The sequence below is a fragment of the Canis lupus genome, chromosome 3 (assembly GCF_003254725.2).
Source record: "Canis lupus dingo isolate Sandy chromosome 3, ASM325472v2, whole genome shotgun sequence".
In the NCBI taxonomy this organism is placed as follows: domain Eukaryota; kingdom Metazoa; phylum Chordata; class Mammalia; order Carnivora; family Canidae; genus Canis; species Canis lupus.
The window spans coordinates 75801466-75825961 of record NC_064245.1 but is presented as its reverse complement, the minus strand read 5'-3'; the positions used below and the strand labels follow the sequence as shown (position 1 = coordinate 75825961).

Below are 24496 nucleotides of genomic sequence, written 5' to 3'. Positions count from 1 at the left end.
TATTCCCTTTGCTAATCACTCCTTCTCTTCCAGAGTTCCACTATACTACCTATACAAATATTCCTTTCCTGATGAGCCAACGCAAAGCAAAAGACAAAACTATTCTCTCTCAAAGCACACCTTTTCCTCCTAATACTTAATACAATCGTTAATATTGTGTGTATTTGTTTACTTGCTCAATGTCTGTCTCCCATATCATACCTTATGCTTTATAAGGACAAACTCCAAGAGTGCTTCATCCTTCACTACACAATCAGCAACTAACATAGAAACATATATGGCACTAAAAAAAAAAAAAAAGAATTTGTTGAACGAATGACATAATTAAGTGTAGTCCCTTTAGCAAGATGACAAACCTCAGTGACCAGAACTCAAATAATCAGCATCTCAAAAAAAGAAAAGAGAAAAAAAAAAAGGTTGGCAGAAGACAGGAAAACTTCTGAACACTCAAAATTAAATTCAAACTTTCAAAATCTGCCAAAGCACAGAGTGTAAAAAGTTTCAGAACCTGCTTTAATGTGTTTTACTTATTTATTGCAGGGATTCCTGGGTGGCTCAGCAGTTGAGCTTCTGCCTTTGGCCCAGGGTGTAATCCTGGGGTCCCGGGATCGAGTCCCACATCGGGCTCCCTGCATGGAACCTGCTTCTCCCTCTGCCTGTGTCTCTGCCTCTCTCTCTGTGTCTCTCATGAATAAATAAATAAAGTCTTAAAAAAAAAAAAAAGATTGTTTATAAAAGCAGCCACTTGGACTCAACAAGCTTCCTCGGGACTCCACAGCCAACTGTTTGGGGTCTGAGGCATCACCCAGGAGTATAACATCCGTACCCAAGGAAAACTAAGGGAAGAGATAAAGCACACAGTTTAGGGATCAGTGGTACCACCATCTGACTACATTTCCTCTCGGGCACTGAAGACAAAGGACACACTCTATCCCTAGCTCTGAGCAAAGCCTCACCCAAAACCTCAGCCTCTTTCACACTCATTTTCCAAGACATTCTCCCAACCATTTAATTTTTGCTACTACCAGGTAACTATTAGATGTGTTCAGCCGTTTTAAATCCTTCTAATAATCTATGGAGGGATGGGTAAATAGGACAAATCCCAACCCACAGCAAAATGGAAGGAGAGGCCACATGGTTTGTAGCACCTGAGGAAACAACCATTTTGTGTTGTTGAGACTACTCTGCAATCCTCTGATTAACTCTCTCCTTCTGCTTTCCATCTTTTATCCAGCCAGCCATCAAATCTGTGGGGACCTACTCCATGGGCACCATCCTCCTGCCATATTGCTACCTATCTCTAGACTCTTTCTTGCTGCCTGGCTCTCTCAGATGCAATTTTCTCCGCTTGAAATGCTCCCTGCCTGCTCCGGACATGGCCAGTTCCTTAGCCCTGAAACCTCAGCTTGAAAGCATTCCCTCCAGGTAGCCATCCTTGGTCAGATCCTAAGATCCCTTTGGTCTCCTGTTCCATTTCTTCACTTAATGACACCTAACAAATTGTGCATTTATGTATTTGTTTTGCTTCACCCATCTCTCATGCTAGATATTAAGAGATTGGAGTGGAGAAACCATTTCTATTTTGTTTATCAATATAAAAGCGGAGACTATCACAGTTCCTAGCAATAAAATGTGCTTAATAAATATTTAATGAACAAAGGAACATATTTTTCACTGAAAAATGCTTACTCAAATTCGCATTATTTATAGAGATAATATAAACACCAATAAAATATTTTACCATTAATTTCACTTTTGCTTTTTTCAAATACTAAAGATATTTATTAATATGACAAAATAAAAGCTTTGGAATCACAGAAAAACTAGAACCTATAGAAAGCTTGGAAAATTCATCATTAATATCTATGTATTTTTTAAAATATATTTTATAACACTTTTAAAACGTGCTTTTTAAAAAATGTATGCATTTGACATGTCCTTATTTAAAAATACATGTCCTTATTTAAAATTATTAATCAATATGAAATGTTTCCAAAATTAAATTAATATAAATATTAATCTATTTTGCTCATTAAATATGTCAATGTTCAATTGACTGTTTTCTGTAAGTTCAATACTGAATTCTAATAACTAGTAATTAAAGATAATAACTTACATTTATATCCCTTCTCATATTATACTCCTTTCCAGCAAATGGAAACTCAGATTTAATGTAGATAAACCCTACAAATTAATTAAAATTTCAGTGAAATAATAAAATGGAGAACTTGAGAAGGTATTTTGTATTTCTAAAGGTCAATGTACAATATTAAAATAAATATTGATGAATACTAAAGTTTTAAGAACTATCCTTTCTGTGCAAGGGCTATATATTTCTTTCACATATTTATATAAGGCTATTAGATATCAGGCAAATAATAATAATTCCACTGGGATTATATAAAATTAATCTACTACACCCAATTAGAGGTTCCAACAGCACTTTAGACATTTACTCTGATGTAAGCTACTGCCTTTCCCTTAAATTTCACGTAACAGCTCAATTTGCTTATCAGTAAAGGTTAAAAATAAAGACATGGTATAAAATACAGTGTCATCCTGGCCTGTAGCACATAAATTAGATCTGAAATAATAATGAATTATTATAAAGAAATGACATTTTAAAGCCTCAATTTATTTGGCATAAGCTTCATAATAAAAACAGCAAACAGTATGTTGTGCTTTGTTCTCGGCACTGTTGCAAGCCATATACAAATATTAATTCACTTAATCCTCCAAGCAACCATATGAGGTAACATTTTTATTCCCATTTTACAGATGAAGGTTATGGTTAAGCCCTGGCAGGTTACATAATTTGTCACACAACTAGTAAAAAGCATATCCAGGAGTCAGATCTCGGCAATCTGGTCCCAGTCTTTGCTCTGAACCACTACGCCAAACAGACTAGTACGTTCGATAGCAAGGCATCCTGGACATCCCTTTAGGCAGCGATAACATTTGACCCCTACCCATTTTATATGAGTTCAATTTTGCCAAGTGCGTCAGAATTCCTTCAGGAAAAAAGGTAGAGTAGACATGAAACATATTAGCCTAGGTCTTATCCCATTTTGTTTTTAGGGTTCTGAAGGGAAACATTTCCTTAAGAAGCTTTTTTAGAATAATTTATAAGACTTGTGCCACATTATCGAACGAACTTCTATAAATTCTTCCCTTGAGCTCTGATATAGGGCAGCTGGTATAAAGTTTCAACTGCTATCATAAATACAGCCTTACCACCTGATGTCAGCATTTGTTGTCTCAAAACTGTATTTTAAAAACTTTTTTTAACAATAGTGTATATACAAACAATTAAATCTGTATTTATGAAGTACTCACACAGAGGTACTCCTGTTTTATTTTTATTTTTATTTTTTTAATTTATGATAGTCACACAGAGAGAGAGAGAGAGAGAGAGAGAGGCAGAGACACAGGCAGAGGGAGAAGCAGGCTCCATGCACCGGGAGCCCGATGTGGGATTTGATCCTGGGTCTCCAGGATCGCACCCTGGGCCAAAGGCAGGCGCCAAACCACTGCGCCACCCAGAGATCCCGGTACTCCTGTTTTAATTTCATTCTTAAGTGTCAACAGGGTTTGGGGAGGGTTTTTTTGTTTGTTTTTTTAAAAATACTCAGTATTTTAGTTTTAAAAAATTCCCCCAATCAAACAACTATGGTCACCAATGATGTTAATATAAGGTGGCAGAGGTTACCAAACTGTCATTAAAAATGATACAACTCAAATGAACCTCAAAGGCACTAAGTCTAATTTATGGCTTTTTAAAAAAGATTTTATTTATTTGACAGAGTGAGCAAGAGCACAAGCAGGGGGGTGGTGGGGGGAAGCAGTCTCCCCAAAGAGCAGGAAGCCCAACCACATAGAGCCAGATCCCGATAGAGCCAGATCCAAAGGCAGACACTTCACCAGCAGAACCATCCAGAGTGCCCCAAATTTATGGCTATTATTAATCATCACAAGCGTACTTCTCAATTATTGTAAACAGTATCTACTGAAAAAGATATTAACATGGTGTTCATTTGCATCTGCTTTGTTTACATAATCCTGAAGAATTACATGCATATTTCATCTTATTCACTATACTAGCTTCAATGTTTTAGAACTACCACAATTTCCAAAAGTGTAGATTTTTATCTAATTACTCATTTTTTTATTAAGCTAAGTAATTATTTTACCTACTCTTTTAAGTATGAGGCTTTTAAATGATGCGGTAGTAGTTATGAAGTGTTTTGTAAGTACAGATACAAAAAATTATCATTGTATAACATACCAGTACTATCTCTTCTTGGCCTTTTGGCTAAGATCAAATGTAAAATGCCAGCATTTTTCTATTCTAAAATGCACGTCCTTACTTTTAAACAAGCCAAAATGATAGTTTCCAAGATTCGGTGAACCCAAATAAGTTAGAGCCAAAAAACAAAAACCAAACGTCTCTGAAATCCCAGCTTCTATCTCTGCTATACCTAATTATTTCAATGAGAAAAAACAAATATTATTTTAACGTAAAATTCCAGGTGCCAAAAAACCTTCCAGAAGTCAATAACAAAGCATTCACTTTAATACATTACTACCAATTTTCATAATATTCATAAAAAGGGTACATGACATGGTATATGAAAAGCTATGTCGAATGGCACACTATTTTATGCAGTCCTATTCTACAAACACACACACAAACAGGAAACCAGCTTTAGTTAAGATGATTAGCAGAAAGTTTGCATTTACCTCTACTCTTCCCAAAGGTTCAAATGATTAAAAAAACAAAAATAAATACCTACAAACCAACAATGACCAGAGAAGTAGACAGCAAGAACAATATTTAGAAACCAAGAAAGTAGAAGGAAGGACAGGAGCCTGACTTAGGAAGTTCCCAAAAGCTGATTGCTAAGCCTGCAACAGATCAGATTGAGAGGAAACCAATTTACCCACAAAATCTCAGAAAGCCTCGGGAGATGGAAGTCATCAAGTAACTCTGGAAGGGACTAAGAAGGAGAGGGGATGACAAAAATAGGAAGATTTGTTGAAAGGCAACCTAAGAGATAAACTTGTGCCCCTCATTGCTCCATCCCAGAATCCTCCCTCCCTTCACACTGCTGGGAAAAAGCCCCTTTTCTTGCTCAATAGCAGAGCTTCATCCACTGCAGAAAACCAAACAGTCTCTGGACTGGAACACTCAGACATAACTGCAGGCAACAGGGAATATTCAAAACAGAAGAATAAAAAATTTGTGTCATAAATATTTATACTCAAAGTCCATTTTCCCCACTAAGCTCCCAAAAAGCTGTTTTACCATTGTTATCATCCTCAAAAAAAAAAAAAATTCATATAAAAGATACTGGCATGTGGACTCACCAAGGAAACATATTAAGAGAAGTCCAGCAAGATGATCTTACAAGAAATAAGTAACAGGACTCATCAGAACCTGTTCCAATCAGCTTTGTAGGATCTCACTTTAAAATAAACAGCTCAAGGGGCGCCTGGGTGGCTCAGTGGTTGAGCATCTGCCTTTGGCTCAGGTCGTGATCCTGGGGTCCTGGGATTGAGTCCCACATCAGACTCCCTGTGGAGAACATGCTTCTCCCTCTACCTCTCTCTGTGTATATCTCATGAATAAATAAATAAAATCTTAAAAAAAAAACTCAAGATTAATAAACCATCTGAGGAAAAGACCCCTAAGGTAAAAAATGGGAAATGAACCCTTCCCCCCCCAAAAGAAAAGAAATAAAATTGAAAGAAACACATTCTACAGGGAAAGAAAGCCTCAAAAAAATACATTAAGATCTTCAGAGATAATAGAAAATATTGTGTCCATGAAACAACAATAGTAAGCTATATAAAATAAAGAATCAAAAGAAGGTGCTTTCTATATTAAATATAGGATAACAAAAAACAAAAGTGGAAAGAAGGTGCTTTCTATATTAAATATAGGATAACAAAAACAAAACAAAAAGAAAATACAATTGAAGCAACTTTCCAGAAACAAAAAATAGGACAGCTATACTTTTATCAACATTTCAGTGTGGGAGGTACAACACCAAACTACCAAGAAAAACAAAGAAATAAAAGAAAAAAATCTCCCAGAACAAAAAACAGGCTACATATAGAGGATCAAGAATCAGATCTCTCAATATCAGCTCTATAATACCAGAGACCTAGAAGATACGGATTGGTGATCTGAAGAAAGTATTCTTTCCCATCAAGATGTCTGAACCATGATAAATTATCAGTAAGCATGCTTAGGAAAAAACTAACACTTTCAAATATTAAAAAGTTCAAAAACTGTCCCTCCTATCCACCATTTCTGAGGAAGCTCTAAGCAACATGGGTAGGTATGTTGGTGGGCAGACAATGACATGAGATTGAGGAAAAGCAAAAATACACAGCACAGAGAATTCCCAAGACAATAATGAAAGGGATCACAGAATGCTAACTGGATCACTATGCAGCAGGCCTGGAGAACAACCAGCCCAAATTAAAGTTTCCTTAGGAGGCTGTGGGATGATGAAATTGATATGTATTTTGGGTACTTCAGAGATTTACAGCCCTTAGGAAGAATTTGGGGTGAATGGATAATAAGTACACACACACACATATACACACACAAAAAGCAAAAAAGTCAAGAATTATAAATATCAAGAAAAACTAAAGATAAGCACAAATGAAATAAATATTAATCCTATGTTACAAAGCTCACATATGAACAGCATGCACACAGTCATGAGGGTATAAAACTAAATACAGATAGAACCTAAATATTTTATGCAACTATATGAAAAGGATGATAGACAGGAACTGTGTCTATACCAGAAGGAGGGGTGAGAGACAGTAATAAAAATGAATAAACATTATATTCCATGGTAGTAGCTCAACAGATGATCCCTAACACTGAAAAGTGAGGGGAATAATATAGTCATGATGGGGTGCCTAGCTGGCTCAGTCTGTAGAGCATGAGTCTCTTTTAGGGTCATGAGTTCAAGCCCCACCACAAATGCATGGAGCCTACTTAAAAAAAAAAAACTATAGAAAACAAATTTTGAAAAATATTATTAATATATACAAAATAAAAAACAAAGAAACTACTAACAGGAAGTGGAAGGGGAGGAATGTTGCTACGTGTTTTGTTTTTTTTGTAAACAAACCACATAGAACTTTATGATACTTTAAACCACCTGCTTTTACAATCACCAAAAACTTAACTTTAAAAGTTTAATGTGAACAAATGCTTTCTTTACTTTGTATTTTCCAAGGTAAGCACTGACTAGAACTCAACATTATCAGAGGTCACCCAAAATAAAGTGATGCTCTTCTGAAGAGAAAGGAAACTGCGGTTTGTTGCGCCCCAATTCAGTGTCAGGCCCAATGTTACCTACTTTTCCAGCTGATCCCACAGAGGAAGTCCTGACCCTATACTTTTATGTGGGAAACGAAGGTTCTGGGAAACCTGAGTCACAGCAAACAACCAACAGATGGCTTACAACTCTAATTTCAGGCTGATTCCAACACCCTCCCATTCATTTCTCTGCCACTAAACAGACTGAAAGAAATTAGTCATGTTATTTGCTAAACACTAGAACTCAGAAACTGTTCCCTCAAACTACAAATAAAATACTGAAGCTTTTTATTTGCTCAGCACAGTCTTTACCAAGGATGTGTGATTTGAGAAATGGCCAACTAGATACTTTTTATCAAAGATTTAAGATTCAGCTTGAAGTTCAACGCGGTGATTGGTCCCTAAGAAACCGGTCAGATAGAGACGTGTCAACTTTGCACTGCATTTGCTTTTCGCTGAAGGGCCAACCAGAGGCCAGCAGTCCCAGGAAACTCGAGGCTCTCCCACAATTGTGTACCAGGGTGAGGAATCGCTCCACACACAAGCAACCTTGGAGATGTTGTGTATAAGCTGGGAAATCAATCACTGACAAAGGTGATTGTCAACAGGGAAAGCTCTGCTCTCCCACCGGCTCATGGACTACTGGCTTCTGGGTGATCTGACTCCTAACTCCTATCTGGGATTTGATCTTTTCTTGGTATTTGACCATTGGCCTTTTCATTCTCCTTAGGTCTCTGTTCAACCTGAACAGGCAACTCACTGGCAGTTTCTCCCTCCTGGTTCTAGAACCCAACCTTGAGTCTCCAATAAAATAACCCAGCCAACTCCTGTTATCCATCTGATGGACTTCAGTAACTCCAGCTATCACGTCAGTGCCTTTTCACTCCCACCAGCCAGAAAAGTATTTCTTCTAAAAATGCTGGTTAAAATCTTATCTGTTTTCCAAAGGCCAACTAAACTGCTACTTCCCCTGCCTAGAAGGTCTTTGAAGGAATGTTTTCTCAACCCCTCTGTAACTTCGCAATTCTGTACTCTACCCTTGAGGACTTTTCAGTTTTATTTTAATTGGCTTCCTTTTCTCTGTCCTAAATGGAAGACACGAAAAAGACAAGGAACACACACATCTTGCATATCTCTGTGTCCCTCCACTAATTCTTAAGCATATTACATATTTGAATTGCTGAGGGAGCTTCACATGTTCAGCTTCTGCCGTTCTAGGTTCAGATTATCACACAAGGCCTCTCCACGGTGAAAAGGTTAATTTGTTAAAGAGGTATTCAGGTGAGTAAGAAATAAAGTCACAAAACATATTCTCAAGTAAAATGTGAATGCCTCAAGATACATGGCAATTTTTATAAAAATGCTGGTGCGTTATACTGAACACACAAACATCTTCACAAAACAGCAAGTTAAAAATGTCAAAAAGGAGGGGGGGTACTGGCTGGCTCAATCAGTTGGGTGTCTGCCTTAGGTTCAGGTCATGATCTCAGGATCCTGGGATCAAGCTTTACATCAGGCTCCCTGCTCAACAGGAAGTCTGCTTCTCCTCCTCCCGTTGCCCCTCATCCTGTTCCTGCTCAAGGGCTCTTGCTCTCAATAAATAAATATAATATTTTTTTTAATGTCAAAAAGGTTCTTTTGTTGCATTATGCTTGGATATATCACTATGTGCATCTCCCAGAAGGGGTACAGCACATTCACCACATCTGCCTTTCTTTATACCAACTTCTAGGATTCTTCTTCTGAGTTACATAGTTGGGAATTGCTGAAATAAATTCTATCCAGTCTTCCATATTTGCACTCACTCAGATTGAGTGAAGAGCTTCGGCTTATTAGTTACAGACAGGAAAGTGGAGGGAGAAAGACTTGCCTTTTTATCCTCAAAACCCAGTGAGTTCTTTTTTAAAACAGGTATCATTTACTAAAGTTTTTCATCTGCTTGACCTGTTTGAAACACTAATAACAGACCCAGGGTCTACATTTTATTAAGTTCCTTCCATACAATATTTGAAATTGATAGAATCAGGCGATGTCATAATTAAATCATTCAAATAGCTAAGTGAATGTTCATACTTTAAGCACAACTATAAATGCTTTAGTATTTCTTCAGCCGCATGATGTTACACAATTACACTCTTACTAAATCTTAGGCAGTTTTCAAATACCACGCACTGATTCAGGACTGGCATTTCCATTACAAAAGCAAATAGATAATCTCATGTGAAATAAACTCAGATTATAAGTTTAATTATTTTGTTTAATGGCCCTCATGACTGAAGACAGTTTTAAACACTATTTAGAGAAGGATAACTGAGTGTGGTTCTTTGTTTTTAAACTGTGTTTTGATAAACATGTTTTTAAGAGGGAAACAGAACCATAAAAATAACACTGATAGTCCATTGCAGTGTTAATGTACATAGTACTCTCAAAGCACCTCCAGATTTTCAACCAATATAGTGTTTAGAGCTGTTTTTATTATAAAATCCTTACATATAAAAAAGCTGTCTATTTTTTAAAAATTTAAAGAAAAAATACATCTAATGCTTGTTTTTTTTTTTTCACTGATCTCACTCAACAACAAATACTAAGAGCATCTGCCACACGCCAGGCTACATTCTAGCTGTTGAGGATATCAGAGCAAACAAAAACCAACACAGATGACTATCCCCATGGAGTGTTCATAAAATAAATCATCTGTCACATGAGACTCACAGAGAAAGACAAAGTAATTAAGGGAGTTGCAGAGTAGTGAGGAGAGGGGTAGTGACAATTTTAACTTTAGTGTTCAGGACCTCAATGCAAAGGAGACATTACAGCAAGAAGAGAGGGAGAGAGGGTACAAGCCATGTTGCTCCATGGGTGAGAGCATTCCAGGCATAAAGAACAAGTGCAAAGGTCCTCAAAGAGGGCTCCTGCTTCTTACGACTTCTATGTTTATTAGAATAATAGAAAGTAGTTTCCCTATTTTGTAATGTATCCTGTTATAATTTTCTACTTGGGGTCCAGGGGTGATAGAAGAAGCTGGTATAAGGTTCTGGCCAACTCTCTAATCTGTTTTATGCCTAACTGGCCCATGGGCCAAATCTCGCCCATTATGTGTTTATAAATAAAGCCTTACTAAAACACAGCCTCATTCATAGGTTTACATATTCTCTGTGGCTGCTTTCATGCTATAGCTGCCGAGTTGCTCATTTCCCATAGATATCTCAGAGAGGCTGTATACAGATTACAATATTTTTTATCTGATCCTTTACAGAAAAAGTTTGCTGGGCAGCCCGGGTGGCTCAGTGGTTTAGAGCCGCCTTTGGCCCAGGGCATGATCCTGGAGACCTGGGATCGAGTCCCACGTTAGGCTCCCTGCAGGGAGCCTGCTTCTCCCTCTGCCTGTGTCTCTGCCTCTCTCTCTCTCTCTGTGTGTCTCTCATGAATAAATAAATAAAATCTTAAAAAAATATATTTAAAAAAAAAGAGAAAAAGTTTGCTGATACCTTCTCTCTGGAATTCAGAATGCCATCTACTGGAGTGCTACCTGCACCAAACAGACATGTGACCATGAGTTAAATAAAGCTCAGTAACCTCTACTTAAGGAGTAGGCAAGCATCATTTTGTCTAATTAATGAGCATCTTAAACATCCTTACAATAGCATACAGAGTCCAATTAGGAAAGGGAGAAATTAAGATTCTACTTCACTTCTGATCTAATAAACAATACATGCTTCTTGGCCAGTAACAAATACTTCTTTTCAAATCATAGCAATAAAATCATGGAGAAGAGTTTAATCTCTTGGTGATATAACAAGTTCCTTTAATTTCACAGTCTTCATTCATCCCAGTATCCAGGGGGAAAACTGTTAAGCCAGAAAACTCAATTATTTCCCCTAAAATGGAAAAACATAAATCTAGACAACTTATAGCATCTAACCCTAGGCAGATTCAGAATCGAAAGGATGGAAAATCTGAGTTCTGATAAAGAGAGAGGAAAAATGTTCTAAATGTCCCGGAGGTAGCCAATGATGGTGAAGTTTTTTCACTGTGCCAGGAGCATAAACATAACCCTGCAGAGAGTGAGGTACCACCAGAGATCATGCAGGAAATCACAGCTGCTGGGGGCTCTATAGCCAGAGTCTGCTGAATCTTCCAGTGGTAAGTGGAGAAAGCACTAGGATCTCCCTAAACACTTCAATTTTACATAAGTGAAAGATTTGAGAATATTCAAAATAGCTGTTTATGCCACCTGCTTCTACTTTTGAGTGCTTATTCATACCTTTGCTACTAGACTATGTAGTTACCAATAATACTGATGACTGACTGAAAAGTAGTCATAGTTGACTACTCTGTCATCATAATGTAACCAGAAAAAAGACAGGATAACTAAGAAATACTCTGTTTCAGTTTATTCAATATCTAATTTGTTAAAAGAATGCAATGGTATAAAGTATTAACCATATAATTACAAACCATAAAAGTATGAGGCTTTTTCACTTTCTTTAGAAATATAATATCTGTTTCCCACTAGTCAATTAATGCTTCTTCTGGTAATATTCTCCTAATAAAATTTATTTTAGGTCCAACCAAGGCTTTCCAGAAATGATGCACATTTTTGGGAGAAGAGTAAAGAAAACCAGCACATTGTAGGGACTCACCACGTCAATTACCTAAACTCAAGAGCTTTAATCCCAAAATAACTTAATAATTCATGAGGAATATTTCAAGTATTTCAAAATGACATTCAAATATTAGGACACCAGAAAACAATTCTAATTAAATATAATCCCTTCCCAAATATTTCTCAGTACAGTAAAACCCCTAAGGGACAGAAGTTTCTTTATAAACATCTGAAATGATAGATGTTTCAAAAGTAAAATATTCAAGGGACTCTGACTTCTATGCAAAATACGAAAATCAAAACAATATATCAGTAACAGGGAAGCCCAAAATCTAACAATGATGTACTTTCCCTAACTACAATTAAGACTTGTATTCCCAAACAGAACACTGTTATAATATGAGCAAAAGCCAAACAGCGTGGGCGTAGTAATACCAACTCAATCTGTGTTGTTTTTCTTTGCCACAAATTGGGACACAGTGCATTTTAGTGTAATGTCAGAAACTAACATTAAAAATCTAGATGTGAAATTGCAACTTTCCATTTCAATTTGCTGTTCAGAACCTTATCCCATCATTCCACATAGTACACTGCACATGTTCCTCCTTATGTCTAAAGAGCAACATTTGCAAAAGTGCACTGAAAGTCCCTAAACACTGTGTGCATGGTGGTGGGGGAGGGGTGAGAAGTAGCAGCAACCTAGCAAGTTTAGAAATGCATAAACTTGAACAGTTACAAATATGCTACTTAGAGGAAAAAAAAAAAAAAGAGTAACTACATACCCTTGAGGAGAGAGCTTGTCTAGCCATCCCGATTTAACTTTCCTTGCAGAGAATCCATAAAAACAGGCATAGGGAGATATTGCATTTGAAGAAACGACTGTGGACTCAGCATTTCCACTTGTTGAGCTTAATGGATAACTGTGCCTATTGACAGGGTCCACAGTCAATGCTTTCTGAGTCCTAGCTTTAGATGCCTTTGAGTTTTTTCTTCTTAAACTCTGAAAGCATTCTTCTACTGTTGAATATTCTGATTCTGAAGCAGAGTCTCTTGGAAAATTATTTTTGTCTTCTCGAGGTATCCAAATATCTTCCACTTTGTCTTCACTTATATTCTCCTTCTTGTTATCATATATGCTAAATGGAAATAAATGGTGTTAACATTTCAGAGTGTCATATGTCATTTAAACCATTGGTTACATTGCAAATTTATACAAATCACAATTTTTTTTTTTTTAAGATTTGTTTGTTCTGAGAGAGAACCCTAAGATCATGAAACCCTGAGATCATGACCTGGGCAGAAATCAAGAAACCGATGTTTAACTGACTGAGCTACCCAGGTGCCCTGAAATCACAGAAATTTAAGGTCAGAAAACTCTTAGGAATTCAATTCACCCATCTGATAATTTTTTAAATTCCTTCATAAATATTAAATAGAAATCTCGAATTATACTAAGACATATTTGAACACTGCTAGAAGTATCATTTTTCTTATAGGTCATTAATCTGATCATTAAACGATCATTTTTCTGGGGGGTTGGATGCAGATCAGTAGTAAGGGTGGAGCTTGACCATATTCTCTGCATCACGATTTCCTATCTTCACCAACACCATTATGTAGCCAGCCCAACAGCTAGTCCCTGGGCCACATCATGAACCACTACCTCATCTATTTGGAGATACTACTTCCAAACCTGTTGCCCCTCTCTGGCTCTCTACTATTCAATTCCAAGAATTCTATGTTCTATCATAATGTAAAAAAAATTTAATAAATAAATAAATAATAAAATAAAATTAAAAAAACAGTGAGTATATCCAACTGGTAAAAGCTTTTGTACTATTTTACAACATGAATGAGGAAAAACTGCACCACAGTGTTGCCCAGAAAATGAAGAAGAGTCAAGGTGCAATTAAAAGGTAAAAGCAGGGATCCCTGGGTGGCGCAGCGGTTTAGCGCCTGCCTTTGGCCCAGGGCACGATCCTGGAGACCTGGGATCGAATCCCACATCGGGCTCCAGGTGCATGGAGCCTGCTTCTCCCTCTGCCTGTCTCTGCCTCTCTCTCTCTCTCTCTGTGACTATCATAAATAAATAAAAATTTAAAAAATAAAAAAAATAAAAAAAAATAAAATAAAAGGTAAAAGCAGTATAACCTGTAATATTCACTGGAACACATTTCATAATAGCTAAGCATATTGCTATGGACTGAAGAAATGACAAAACAGATTCACTCATTTAGGTATAATAAAACTCATCACAAAGAAGTTTTTGCTAATCAATGAAATAGATACAGACAGGGGTCAAATTACATCCTATGCTATACAGATACAGCATTCTAAAAACTGTTACTTCATTAAAAGAATGATTTAACCTGGCCCCTTCCACATTTTGCATTATAATACATTCATATCAAATGCTAACTGAAGGTCCTCAAATTATTTAGTTTCAATTCAAGAAAACCCACAACTGGGGGGCCAGGGTGGATCAGTCAGTTAAGCGTTCAACTCTCAATTCCAGCTCGGGTCATGATCTCAGGGTCGTGGAACTGTACCTCACCTCAGGCTCTGTGCTGGATGTGATGCTTGCTTAAGATTCTCTCCCTCCCTCTCTTCCCCCACCTCTTAAAAAACAGAAACAAAAACAAAAAAAACAAAACAAAAAAAAAAACTCACAACAATGTCAGCCTTGGAAAGGAAAGGATAAAAATCAAAACTAAAATGAACATTATGTAATATTGTAGTACACCAAGACCTAATAAAGCTGAGAAAACTAAAATTTAAGCTGGTGCCTCACAAACTCTGTTTAATATCATGTGTGATCCAAATAACTGGATAATTGCCAAGCCACTTGCCAATGTTGAACTTCCAGTAAAAAGAGTATATTACATTTATAAAAATTCTGCACCTCAGTCATATTTTTTGTACTGCCCCTTTCATCCTTCATATTAACATAACTTCTCATCTTTAACGTGCAGTTATGGGGACCACGTATCTGCAATTTTGGAACAGGAAAACTGGTTTCAACCAAGAAAACAAACTGCTGCAGAATATCACTATGCACTCAATTTACAGATTCTAAATTCAATTATTAATTGAATTAATATGAATACTGAATTAATTGAATTGGCATTAATTGAATTAATGCCAATACTGAAACATCTAGAAAGATTTGAACTTACCAATGTCAACTATTTTCTTAGATATATAGTATGAGCAAGAATCAACACTGTATAACATTTATTCAAAAGAATTATCATCATCAGCCATGACTCGTACCTTGATTTGATGAGAAAAGAGTTTCTTTCATTAATTGTATCCCCTTTGAGTGTTTCTTCATCGGTCCAAAATTCATTCCTTATAGACCTCTTCTATTAAAAATATACATATACAAAAATTAAAAAATAAAAATAAAAAATATACATATATACACACACTATTTTTAGAATAGCAATATTCTACAAACACCCACAATATCTAAGTTTAGTTTTATTACAAAAATGTCTAACTGCTTAGATCAATTTTGGTAAAAGTAACTTAACTAGTGAGACTATATTTAAAAAAGGTCTTTTGATGCCTTTTCCAATATTATATTTAAATCATTAATAATTTATCATTTCAATCAAGAAAAACAGAAGATGCCAACCAAGAACAAAATTTATTTACTTTTACTTTGCCACTTTTTGTCTTCCAACTCCTCTTCTATTGCAATCAGGATATAAAATACAAAAAAGAGCACAAGCACTTCAGAGGCTAATAAACAAAATAATTAAGATATGTAAATAGAAGTAGATATTTGGGTATAAGGCAAAAGCAAAATCAAGGGGATTTTTGTTTGTTTGCTTTTGCTTTCTCTGGGAGTTTGTCTTTAAACTAACTTATCTTTTGGAAAATTCTGAAAAATGGAAAATTCCGAAAATCCAGCCATCTGTATTCCTGAAATTGAACATGTTTTATGAAGTATAAAGAAACACATTCACCATGATTTTACTGAACAGAATTTTACTGACTAGAAATGTCTCCCTTCAAAGTAACTCATTCTTAAAAAAAAAAAAAAAAAAAGTAACTCATTTTTCAAACATTTTAAAGGAAAATGAAGAGGCAAATATAAACAGAGGTGCAAACACTTGGATATGGAAAAAATGAAAATGTATGGAACTAACCTTGGAATTTTCTAGTCTCTGGAAGAGAAAGGTCTCTCCATAAGGAAAAATGGAAGATGAATTTTCCTCATTTGAATCTTTTGGAGAAATGATAGAATGAGAATGAAAAGACGTGAATAATGTGGAATATTATTTTTAAAGGTAATTGTTTAATTATTTTATAGCCATATCACAACTTATATAATCTTTCTTCTCTGAGAGTCCAAAATTATGCTTTTAATTTTCACCCCCAAATCAACTCTTCCCATGGTCTTCTTGATGTAGCACTCACTGTGTATACCTCTCACTTCACAACCAAAATATATTACTCATTATTTCTTAAAGTGTGATGTGTCATATATGTCCTTGTTAACCTCTAAAACCCACATTAATGTAACTATGCACGTTTTCCACATATGATGCAAACAGTAATGATGCCATTTATAATGCTAATTCTTAAATAAGACCACAGTATTAGTGGCAAAAAAATGAGTATTGGTCTACTATCTGCCAATTATTAAAAGTTCACCAACATAACAGCGAGGTATTATATTCAAAATACCAGAATCCACTTAATATAATCTAACATCACAGCCAATAACACACCTGTAAAAAAGTTATTTCAAGAGAATATCTACTGTCTACGAATTATACAGATTTATAAGAAAGAATTTAACACTTGCAGTTTGTTACAACAAGAAAATTTTAAAGGGTCAGTAACCAAGTGTTTGCCATCTTATTGTTAAGAAGAATGTTCCTGAACTTATAGAAGCAGAATTTTCAAAAAGAAGAGCCTCTGTCAATGATCAATTTACCTAAGTAATGTCAGCCCTTTCCAGTTACCATGGTAAAATCACTTTCCATAAATCTATGTCCTGTAGCTCAGACTGTCAGAAACCACTTAATTTAGCTAAATGCCTTCAACTGTGGCTAATGATAAATGAAGCCTTGTGCAAAAAAAAATCTTTTTACAGTAGTATATCCAGATGTTTAGGAGTCTAAGTATATATTACTATCTTTTATTCACTCATCTTTAAAAGTATCTAAGGTATTATGAACCCTAGTAGAGAGTTATTCTCATTATTCTCTATTCCACAGGTGGGCTTTTTTTTTTAATCACAATTTTCACATATTTAGGATTGTCAAATGAGTGCTAATTTACAAAGACTTTAAATGCAAAGACTCACTTTCCTGTGTCACAGACTTTCCAGTTGAGGTAGCAACATTTCTTCTCTCACGGTAATAGCTTAAAGCAAAGGTGGAAAACAGATAAATTAAAATAGATAAGCAAAAATACTTAAGTTACTATTTCGAGTAAAGGATGAATTATAGAGACAAACATTCTTCTAAGTAGAAAAAAAATACTATTCAAAAATAAACAGATTTTAACTGATTTTAATTAAATAGAATGGCTGAATTCCATAACTGTTTTTTTCTAAATAGCCTTGAAAAGACTTCACTGGGTATTACAAGTATTTGCCTCACACATTTATAATTCACAAAAAGTAAACGAATGAAGTTGCCCAATGCTAGTATGTTCATTGGAATTTCAAAACTTCTAGCCATACCCCTTGTGAGAAACTAATTTTCTAACTAGATTTCAATATTTATGTAGTCTTTTCATCATTAGCTTTACAATACTGAGTCAAAAATATGTTGACTCCATGGGCACAGTATGAAAGTACACAAGACCTTTTCTCAAAAAATTTGCTGCCTTGGGAGAGAAAGATTTTAGGTAATTAATTAGAATATAACATTATAGCAATGACAGAGGAAAACACTGTGGAAACAGCTATAATGAATACCCACTACTATACGAAAGAGTTCTATTTTTCCATCTAAACGTAAGGATCAAGACAGGGTCCTTAATGTCTCTTAAATATATATCTGCCCAAATAACTACAAGCAAGGATATAAAGAAGAGAAACCAATGAAATAAAACACAGACAAAATTTTAAAGTCATTTTAACTAAAGCTGGTTTTTCAAAAAGATTGATAAAACTAATAAAACTCAGGGAAGGAAAATAAAAGCAAGACAGAAGAGAACTACCAGTAACAGGAATGAAAAACAGGACATCACTACAAATCCTACAAACATTAAAGAGATAATTACAGAGTATTAAGAAAAAACTTTATGTCAATAAATTCAACAATTTAGATGAAACTGAAAAATCCTCTGAGATATAAATTATCAACTATATAAAGAATAAATACAAAAATCTTAATATCCCTCTGTCAGAGAAACTGAATTTAGTAATTAGTCACCTACCTACAAAAAACTCTAGGCCGAGACACTTCACTGGTTAATTCCATCAAACATTTCAAAAAGAAATAATACCAATTCTAGTGAACTTTTTCAGAAAATAGGGAAGGAGGAACTATTTCCCAATTCATTCCATAAGGTCAGTACTACAGACACAAAGCCAGTCAAAAACAAAACTACAGACAACTGTTAGAGAAATATCCCTCACGAACTCAGATGCAAAACTCGTTAACAAAATATTAGCAATTAAATCTAACAACCTATAAAAAAGAATAATATTTTATAATCAGATGAGCTTTAGCCCAAAAGAGCAAAGTTGGTTTAACATGAAAAAATTCAATGTAATTCACCAAATTAAGAAAATGAAAGAGGAAAGAAATCACATTTTCAATGACAACAGACTCAGAAAAACCAATGAACAAAATTCAACATCCATTTATAATAGACTCTCAGTAAGCAAGGAATGGAAAAAAACCTCCTCAACCTAATAAAGGGCATTTATGAAAAACCTACAACATAATTCATATTAAAGGCTGAATGGTTTTTCTTAAGATTAAGAAAGATAAGGAGGTCTGCTCTTACTACTTACATTCACATTATTTCAGAGGGTCTCAGCCAGTGCAATGTAAGTGAATGAAGGAAAAGGCATGTACACTGGAAAGGAAGATCTTTTATAAGCAGAAGGTATCTATTAAGTAGAAAATCCTAAGAAGTTACCAAAAAGACTCCCAAATTAGTAAGTTTAGCAAGGTCCCACAATAAGAGGAAAGTGTTAATAAATTCAATAGTATTTCCAAATACTCACGATGAGCAACTGGGAAAATAGTTTGAAATACAACTTTTATAATAATATCCATAACACGAAATACTAAGGAGTAAGTTTATCAAAACATGATCAGCACACTGAAAACCATGTAACATTGAATAATTAAAAACCAAAATAAATAGATATATCGTGCTAATGGATTGGAAGACTCAATTATCGATAACATGTCAAGTCTCCACATATTGATATACACAGTCAACATAACCTCGAACAAAATTCGAGCGAGCTTTTATGTAGAAATTGACAAGGTAACTCTAAAATTTATATCCACATATAAATAACCTGGAATGGTAAAAATATTCAGAAGAATAAATTGGAAGATTTATACAATTTCAATATTTAATCTAAACCTACTGCAGTCAAATCAGTGTGTTACTGATGAAAGGATAATCACATAAATTAATGTTACAGAATAAAAGTACCACTAACTCCCACATGTCTATGGTCTACTGGTTTTTGAGCAAAATGTGAAGGCAATTCATTGGGGAAAGAATAGTCTTTTCAAGACTGGAACTGGTTATCTCAATGCAAAAATGAAGCGGATACCAACCATTACTTCATACCATATACAAAGTTAACTTGAACTGGAGTTTAGACCTATATGTCAATGCTAAAGCTCTAAAACTGGAAATACACACAAGAAAATCTTTGCAAACTTTGAATACATAAATGTGTCTTAAATACAAAAACCAAAACCAAAAAAGAAAATTATATTTTTAATACATAAAATATCGAATAACATTAATGAGAAGTTAACATTTTACATACACTGAAAACATATTTGAAAAGGAATTAGAATTTAAGTATATACTTTATATTTTTTAAGTATAAAATATAAAATACCATTAGTGGTGTTTTAAAGCATATTTTGCTGGTTTTACTATATAAATACACTTTACATTTTTTAAGTATAAAAAATACACTTTATATTTTTAAGTATAAAAATATACTTTACATTTTTTAAGTACAAAAAATATACGTATATACTTTACATTTTTGAAGTATAAAAATATACTTTACTTTTTAAGTATAAAATATAAAACACCATTAGTGATGGGTTTTTTTTTGTTTTATTTTTTGTTTTTTTTCATTAGTGCTATTTTAAAGCATTTTGCTGGTTTCACTATTAGCCATATAAAATGTGAAAAAAAAGTTTGTGATTTTAATTAATTCTTATGCTAAATATCCACCTGCAAGCAATTACCAAATCTATCAACCAACTTCATTTGATCTACTGTTAATGAAAGGTTAGCTCAATACAGAAAAATAAGTTGTTTTGAAAATCAGTAATCAGTAATTTATATTCTCATTTATCTATGAATAAATCACCACAAGCTATTTTATATTCTAATACCTATTATGCCCAAAGCATTATGTAAGGAATTTATATATCTGCATCTCATCGTTCATCCTCATAAGATACCTGTGCAGTAAGACTTGGTGTCCTAATCCCACCAATAAAGAAAGGAGACTCTCCTAGCCCAAGTCCCACAGCAAATAAGAGGCAAAGCTCACACTTTTTCCTCATTTCTGCCTATTGATTTCCCACCACTTATCCTAAAAACTTTTAAATTTGAAATATAAAGCATGGTTGATTTACAAAAATGAAAAACCCATAAAGAAAAGCAGTAGCTATCACCTTCTCTTGTTAATTATGTTTTTGTGACCTCGGTCAAGTTACCTAACAGTCTCCTCATTTATTGAAGGGGAATAAAAACCAGCACCTGCTTCCTAGGAATATCATGAGGATTCATGAAAAAATGCTTTTAAAACATTTAAAGTGTGCTCTTCACAATATAAACAAGCAAGAATAAACCAATTATAATACGTATTAGAGTAAAAAACAGTTGGTCCTCCCAGTAAACCTTCTGTGCACATTTATTTCTTAAAGTCCTTAAAAATATTCACTTTTCACTTGTGATAGAGAAAACATCAACAACCTAGTAAGACTATACAGCAGTTATTGCATAGAATATGTGCATCAATGTGGACAAATCTCAAAAATAATATTAAGTAAAAAAATAATAATATTAAGTAAAACACCAAGTTGCAAAAAAATAACTGATTAGAGTGAATATTAAGCATACATACAGAAGTTATTTTTCCACATATGTTTTAATTACTAAAACTACCAAGAAAAGCACTGCTATGAAGGTTAATTAAAGATCTCCCTTTATGATCTATACTTACCTGTTACTTAGACAAGGCAGCCACACCAAAAAATAACTACACACTATAGATGGACCATCGTTTCACAGAATGTTTTTTTAAAAATATGCAATTCTTGCAATTCAAAACAGACTAACTACAACGGACTAACTACAGGTCATTACAGAAATGAATTCAAAAGAAAACCACAATCATCAGGCAGCAGTTGAAAACTGCCTTGAGGGCAGCCCTGGTGGCTCAGCAGTTTAGCGCCACCTTCAGTCCAGGGCATGATCCTGGAGTCCCAGGATCGAGTCCCACGTTAGGCTCCCTGCATGGAGCCTGCTTCTCCCTCTGCCTGTGTCTCTGCCTCTTTCTCTCTGTGTCTCTTGTGAATAAATAAATCTTTAAATAAATAAATAAATAAATAAATAAATAAATAAATAAATAAACAAACTGCCTTGAGGTTACATAATATCTAAAACACACAAATCTGCTTTCAGAAAACATTAGAGTATATTAACTACAGCACAGATCAGGAATATGAAATTTACAAGGCAGAGATAATTAAGTCTCAATCCAAGAAGTTCCAAAAAATGTCCTTAGGATTAGATTAAATTAGGATCTAATTACAAAAGGATTAGAACACAAAAATCTAGATCATTATTCTCACTTTTTTTAATTAACTAGCAAAAATTGTAGCTCAAAATTTATTTTTTCATGAGCAGAAGTCATGAACAGACATTTTTCCAAAGAAGACATCCAGACAGCCAATAGACACAGGAAAAGATGCTCAACATCACTCATCATCAGGCAGAGAATATAAATCAAAACCACAATGAGAGATCACCTCTCACCAGTTAGAATGGCTAAAATTGACAACACAAGAAAAGTATTGGCAAGAATGTGGAGAAAGGGGAACCCTCTTGCACTGTCGGTGGGAATGCGAACTGGTGCAGCCCCACTGGAAAACAGTATGGAAGCTGTTCATTAAGTACAAAATAGAACTATCCTATGACCCAGCAACTCTATGTATTTAGCCCAAAGATACTAAAATACTGATTCAAAGGGACACATGCACCCAATATTTATAGCAGCATTATCAACAGCAGCCAAAATACGGAAACAGCCCATGCCCAACAACTGATGAATGGATAAAAAAGATGTGATGTATATAGAAAGATACACACACACACACACCGCCCCCACAGGATATTACTCAGCCACCAAAAAAAAGAATGAAATCTGACCATTTACAAGGACATGGATAGAGCTAGAGAGTGTAATACTAAACAAAATAAGTCAGAAAAAGACAAATACAATATGATTTCACTCATATGTGGAATTTAAGAAACCAAATGAGCAAAGGGGTGGGGGAGAGGGAGTTAATCCAAGAAGCCACTCTTAACTATAGAGAACAAATTGATGGTTACCAGAGGGGATAGGTGATGGGGATTCAGGAAGGGCACCTGCTGTGATAAGCAGCAGGTGTTGTACTGAAGTGCTGAATCACATATTCTACACCTGAAACTAATATTACACCGTATGTTAACTGGAATCTAAGCAAAAACTAAAAATATGTATATATTTTTTTTAAAAAAGTAAAGTGGTGTTTTTAATCATGAAAAATAAAAAAGTATAAACCTAATGTCTTTTTACTTATAAAAAGTATGGAGCAGACATATATCATCATCCTCTAAGAATAAATCAAACTATTACTTATGTAAATTGATTTATTTAGATGACATCAAAATTTTGCGAATATTGAACTAATCAGCCTATTTTTTCATAGAATTTATAGGAGTGCATTTTAAAAGAATTTTGAATTACTAATACAAATTTTTTTCATTGTAACATGAAATGTGCAATTTTTCTTGAGCATAAGAAAGATCAGATGAGTTTCTGTATTTTTCTTATTGGATGCACCCAACAACTGCTTAGTACTTTACTGTACATTTTCTGCTCACATAGATTTCAACATTAAAGTCTAAAATAGTATAAACCATCTCTAATGTCTGCATCATGTCTATCTAGGGAAAAATATCTAAGATTGCTATTTTTAATAAAAAGTTCAAAGAAGCCTGGAGACTTCAGGTTTAGATTTCAAACTTTTAAAGGGCCATCAATCAATACGGTATGACAGTCCTAAACTATAACAGATGTTCTCTGACCACAACGCAGTGATGCCCATCATCCTTCTCCCTCCATCTCTGCTCATTTTCCTTTCCTAAAAATATTCAGAGGCATGATACCTAAAAGAGAGGGGCTTTAAGACTGGTCTCAAGGATAAAATAGTTGCGTGAAAAGATGAAAACCTTGAAACTGGCAGGATGGGTAAGGTGGCTGAAAGATACTTTCTCTTTCCTGCCTTGAGCACTGATGAGAATCCTCCAGGGTCACAGGTCAAACCCAGGGAAAAGGCAAGATGCTGGAACTCAGTTTCTGCAAGACGTCCAGGTGAAGCTGATAAGGGAAGAGCTGACTCTTTAAGCCAAAAAAGAGACCCTGAGATTCACTGTCCAATAGCCCCATCCAGCCCAGTCTTTCCAGGAAAAGGAGCAGGCAAGGAATTCAGGAAAAACTCAAAGCAAGGACAAAGATAATCCATTTGACCATGAGTCAGTTGTGTCAGTTAAATAAAGAGTGGAGAGGCAGGGGGGAGGATTTCAACAAAGGGCCTCACACCAGGAAAACATATATACCTTTAACAGATACATAAAATGCTTAACTAGTAAAAAAAAAAAAAAAAAAAAAAAAATTGTTAAAAGCACTGGCCACGAAGAAATTTTATTTGGTACATCGAGAAATATACTAAAATATCATCTAGATGTTGTCTGATTACAGAGAATCTCAGGTTATATAATCCACAGTTCTATTTTTAAAGTCCCATTATAACATTTTAAAATCTTGCAAAATTACTATCTGCAATTCAGGCCGGGACCACAAGGAAAAACACTGTGAAGTCTGAAAATAATTTAGTTTACACTCTCACTTTATGATGTGAACACCATAGATACATAGGTACCATTTACTGCCATAATCAAAGAAGCAGGGTTACCAGGGGTAATCTGGCAGGACTATGAAGCAGCCAGTACTCAGTTACTTAAGAATAGTTTTAACGTTATTTCAATTCTCATTTTTCAAAGACTCCTAACTCACAAACAATGTGAAT

At 34.8% G+C, this 24496-nt stretch overlaps 1 protein-coding gene across 6 annotated transcripts in view; it reads right to left on the bottom strand.

Moving 5' to 3' along the window:
• ARAP2 (ArfGAP with RhoGAP domain, ankyrin repeat and PH domain 2) overlaps positions 1 to 24496 on the bottom strand; it is a 191078-nt gene that overhangs the window by 149102 nt on the left and 17480 nt on the right. For all 6 annotated transcript variants that reach the window (XM_025436964.3, XM_035714086.2, XM_049108710.1 and 3 more), the window contains exons 3-6: positions 17275 to 17333; positions 16109 to 16185; positions 15225 to 15316; positions 12734 to 13087 (exon numbers count right to left, since the gene is read on the bottom strand). In XM_025436964.3, coding sequence (XP_025292749.3) covers positions 12734 to 13087; positions 15225 to 15316; positions 16109 to 16185; positions 17275 to 17333 — 582 coding nt within the window. The remainder of the gene's footprint in view (positions 1 to 12733; positions 13088 to 15224; positions 15317 to 16108; positions 16186 to 17274; positions 17334 to 24496) is intronic.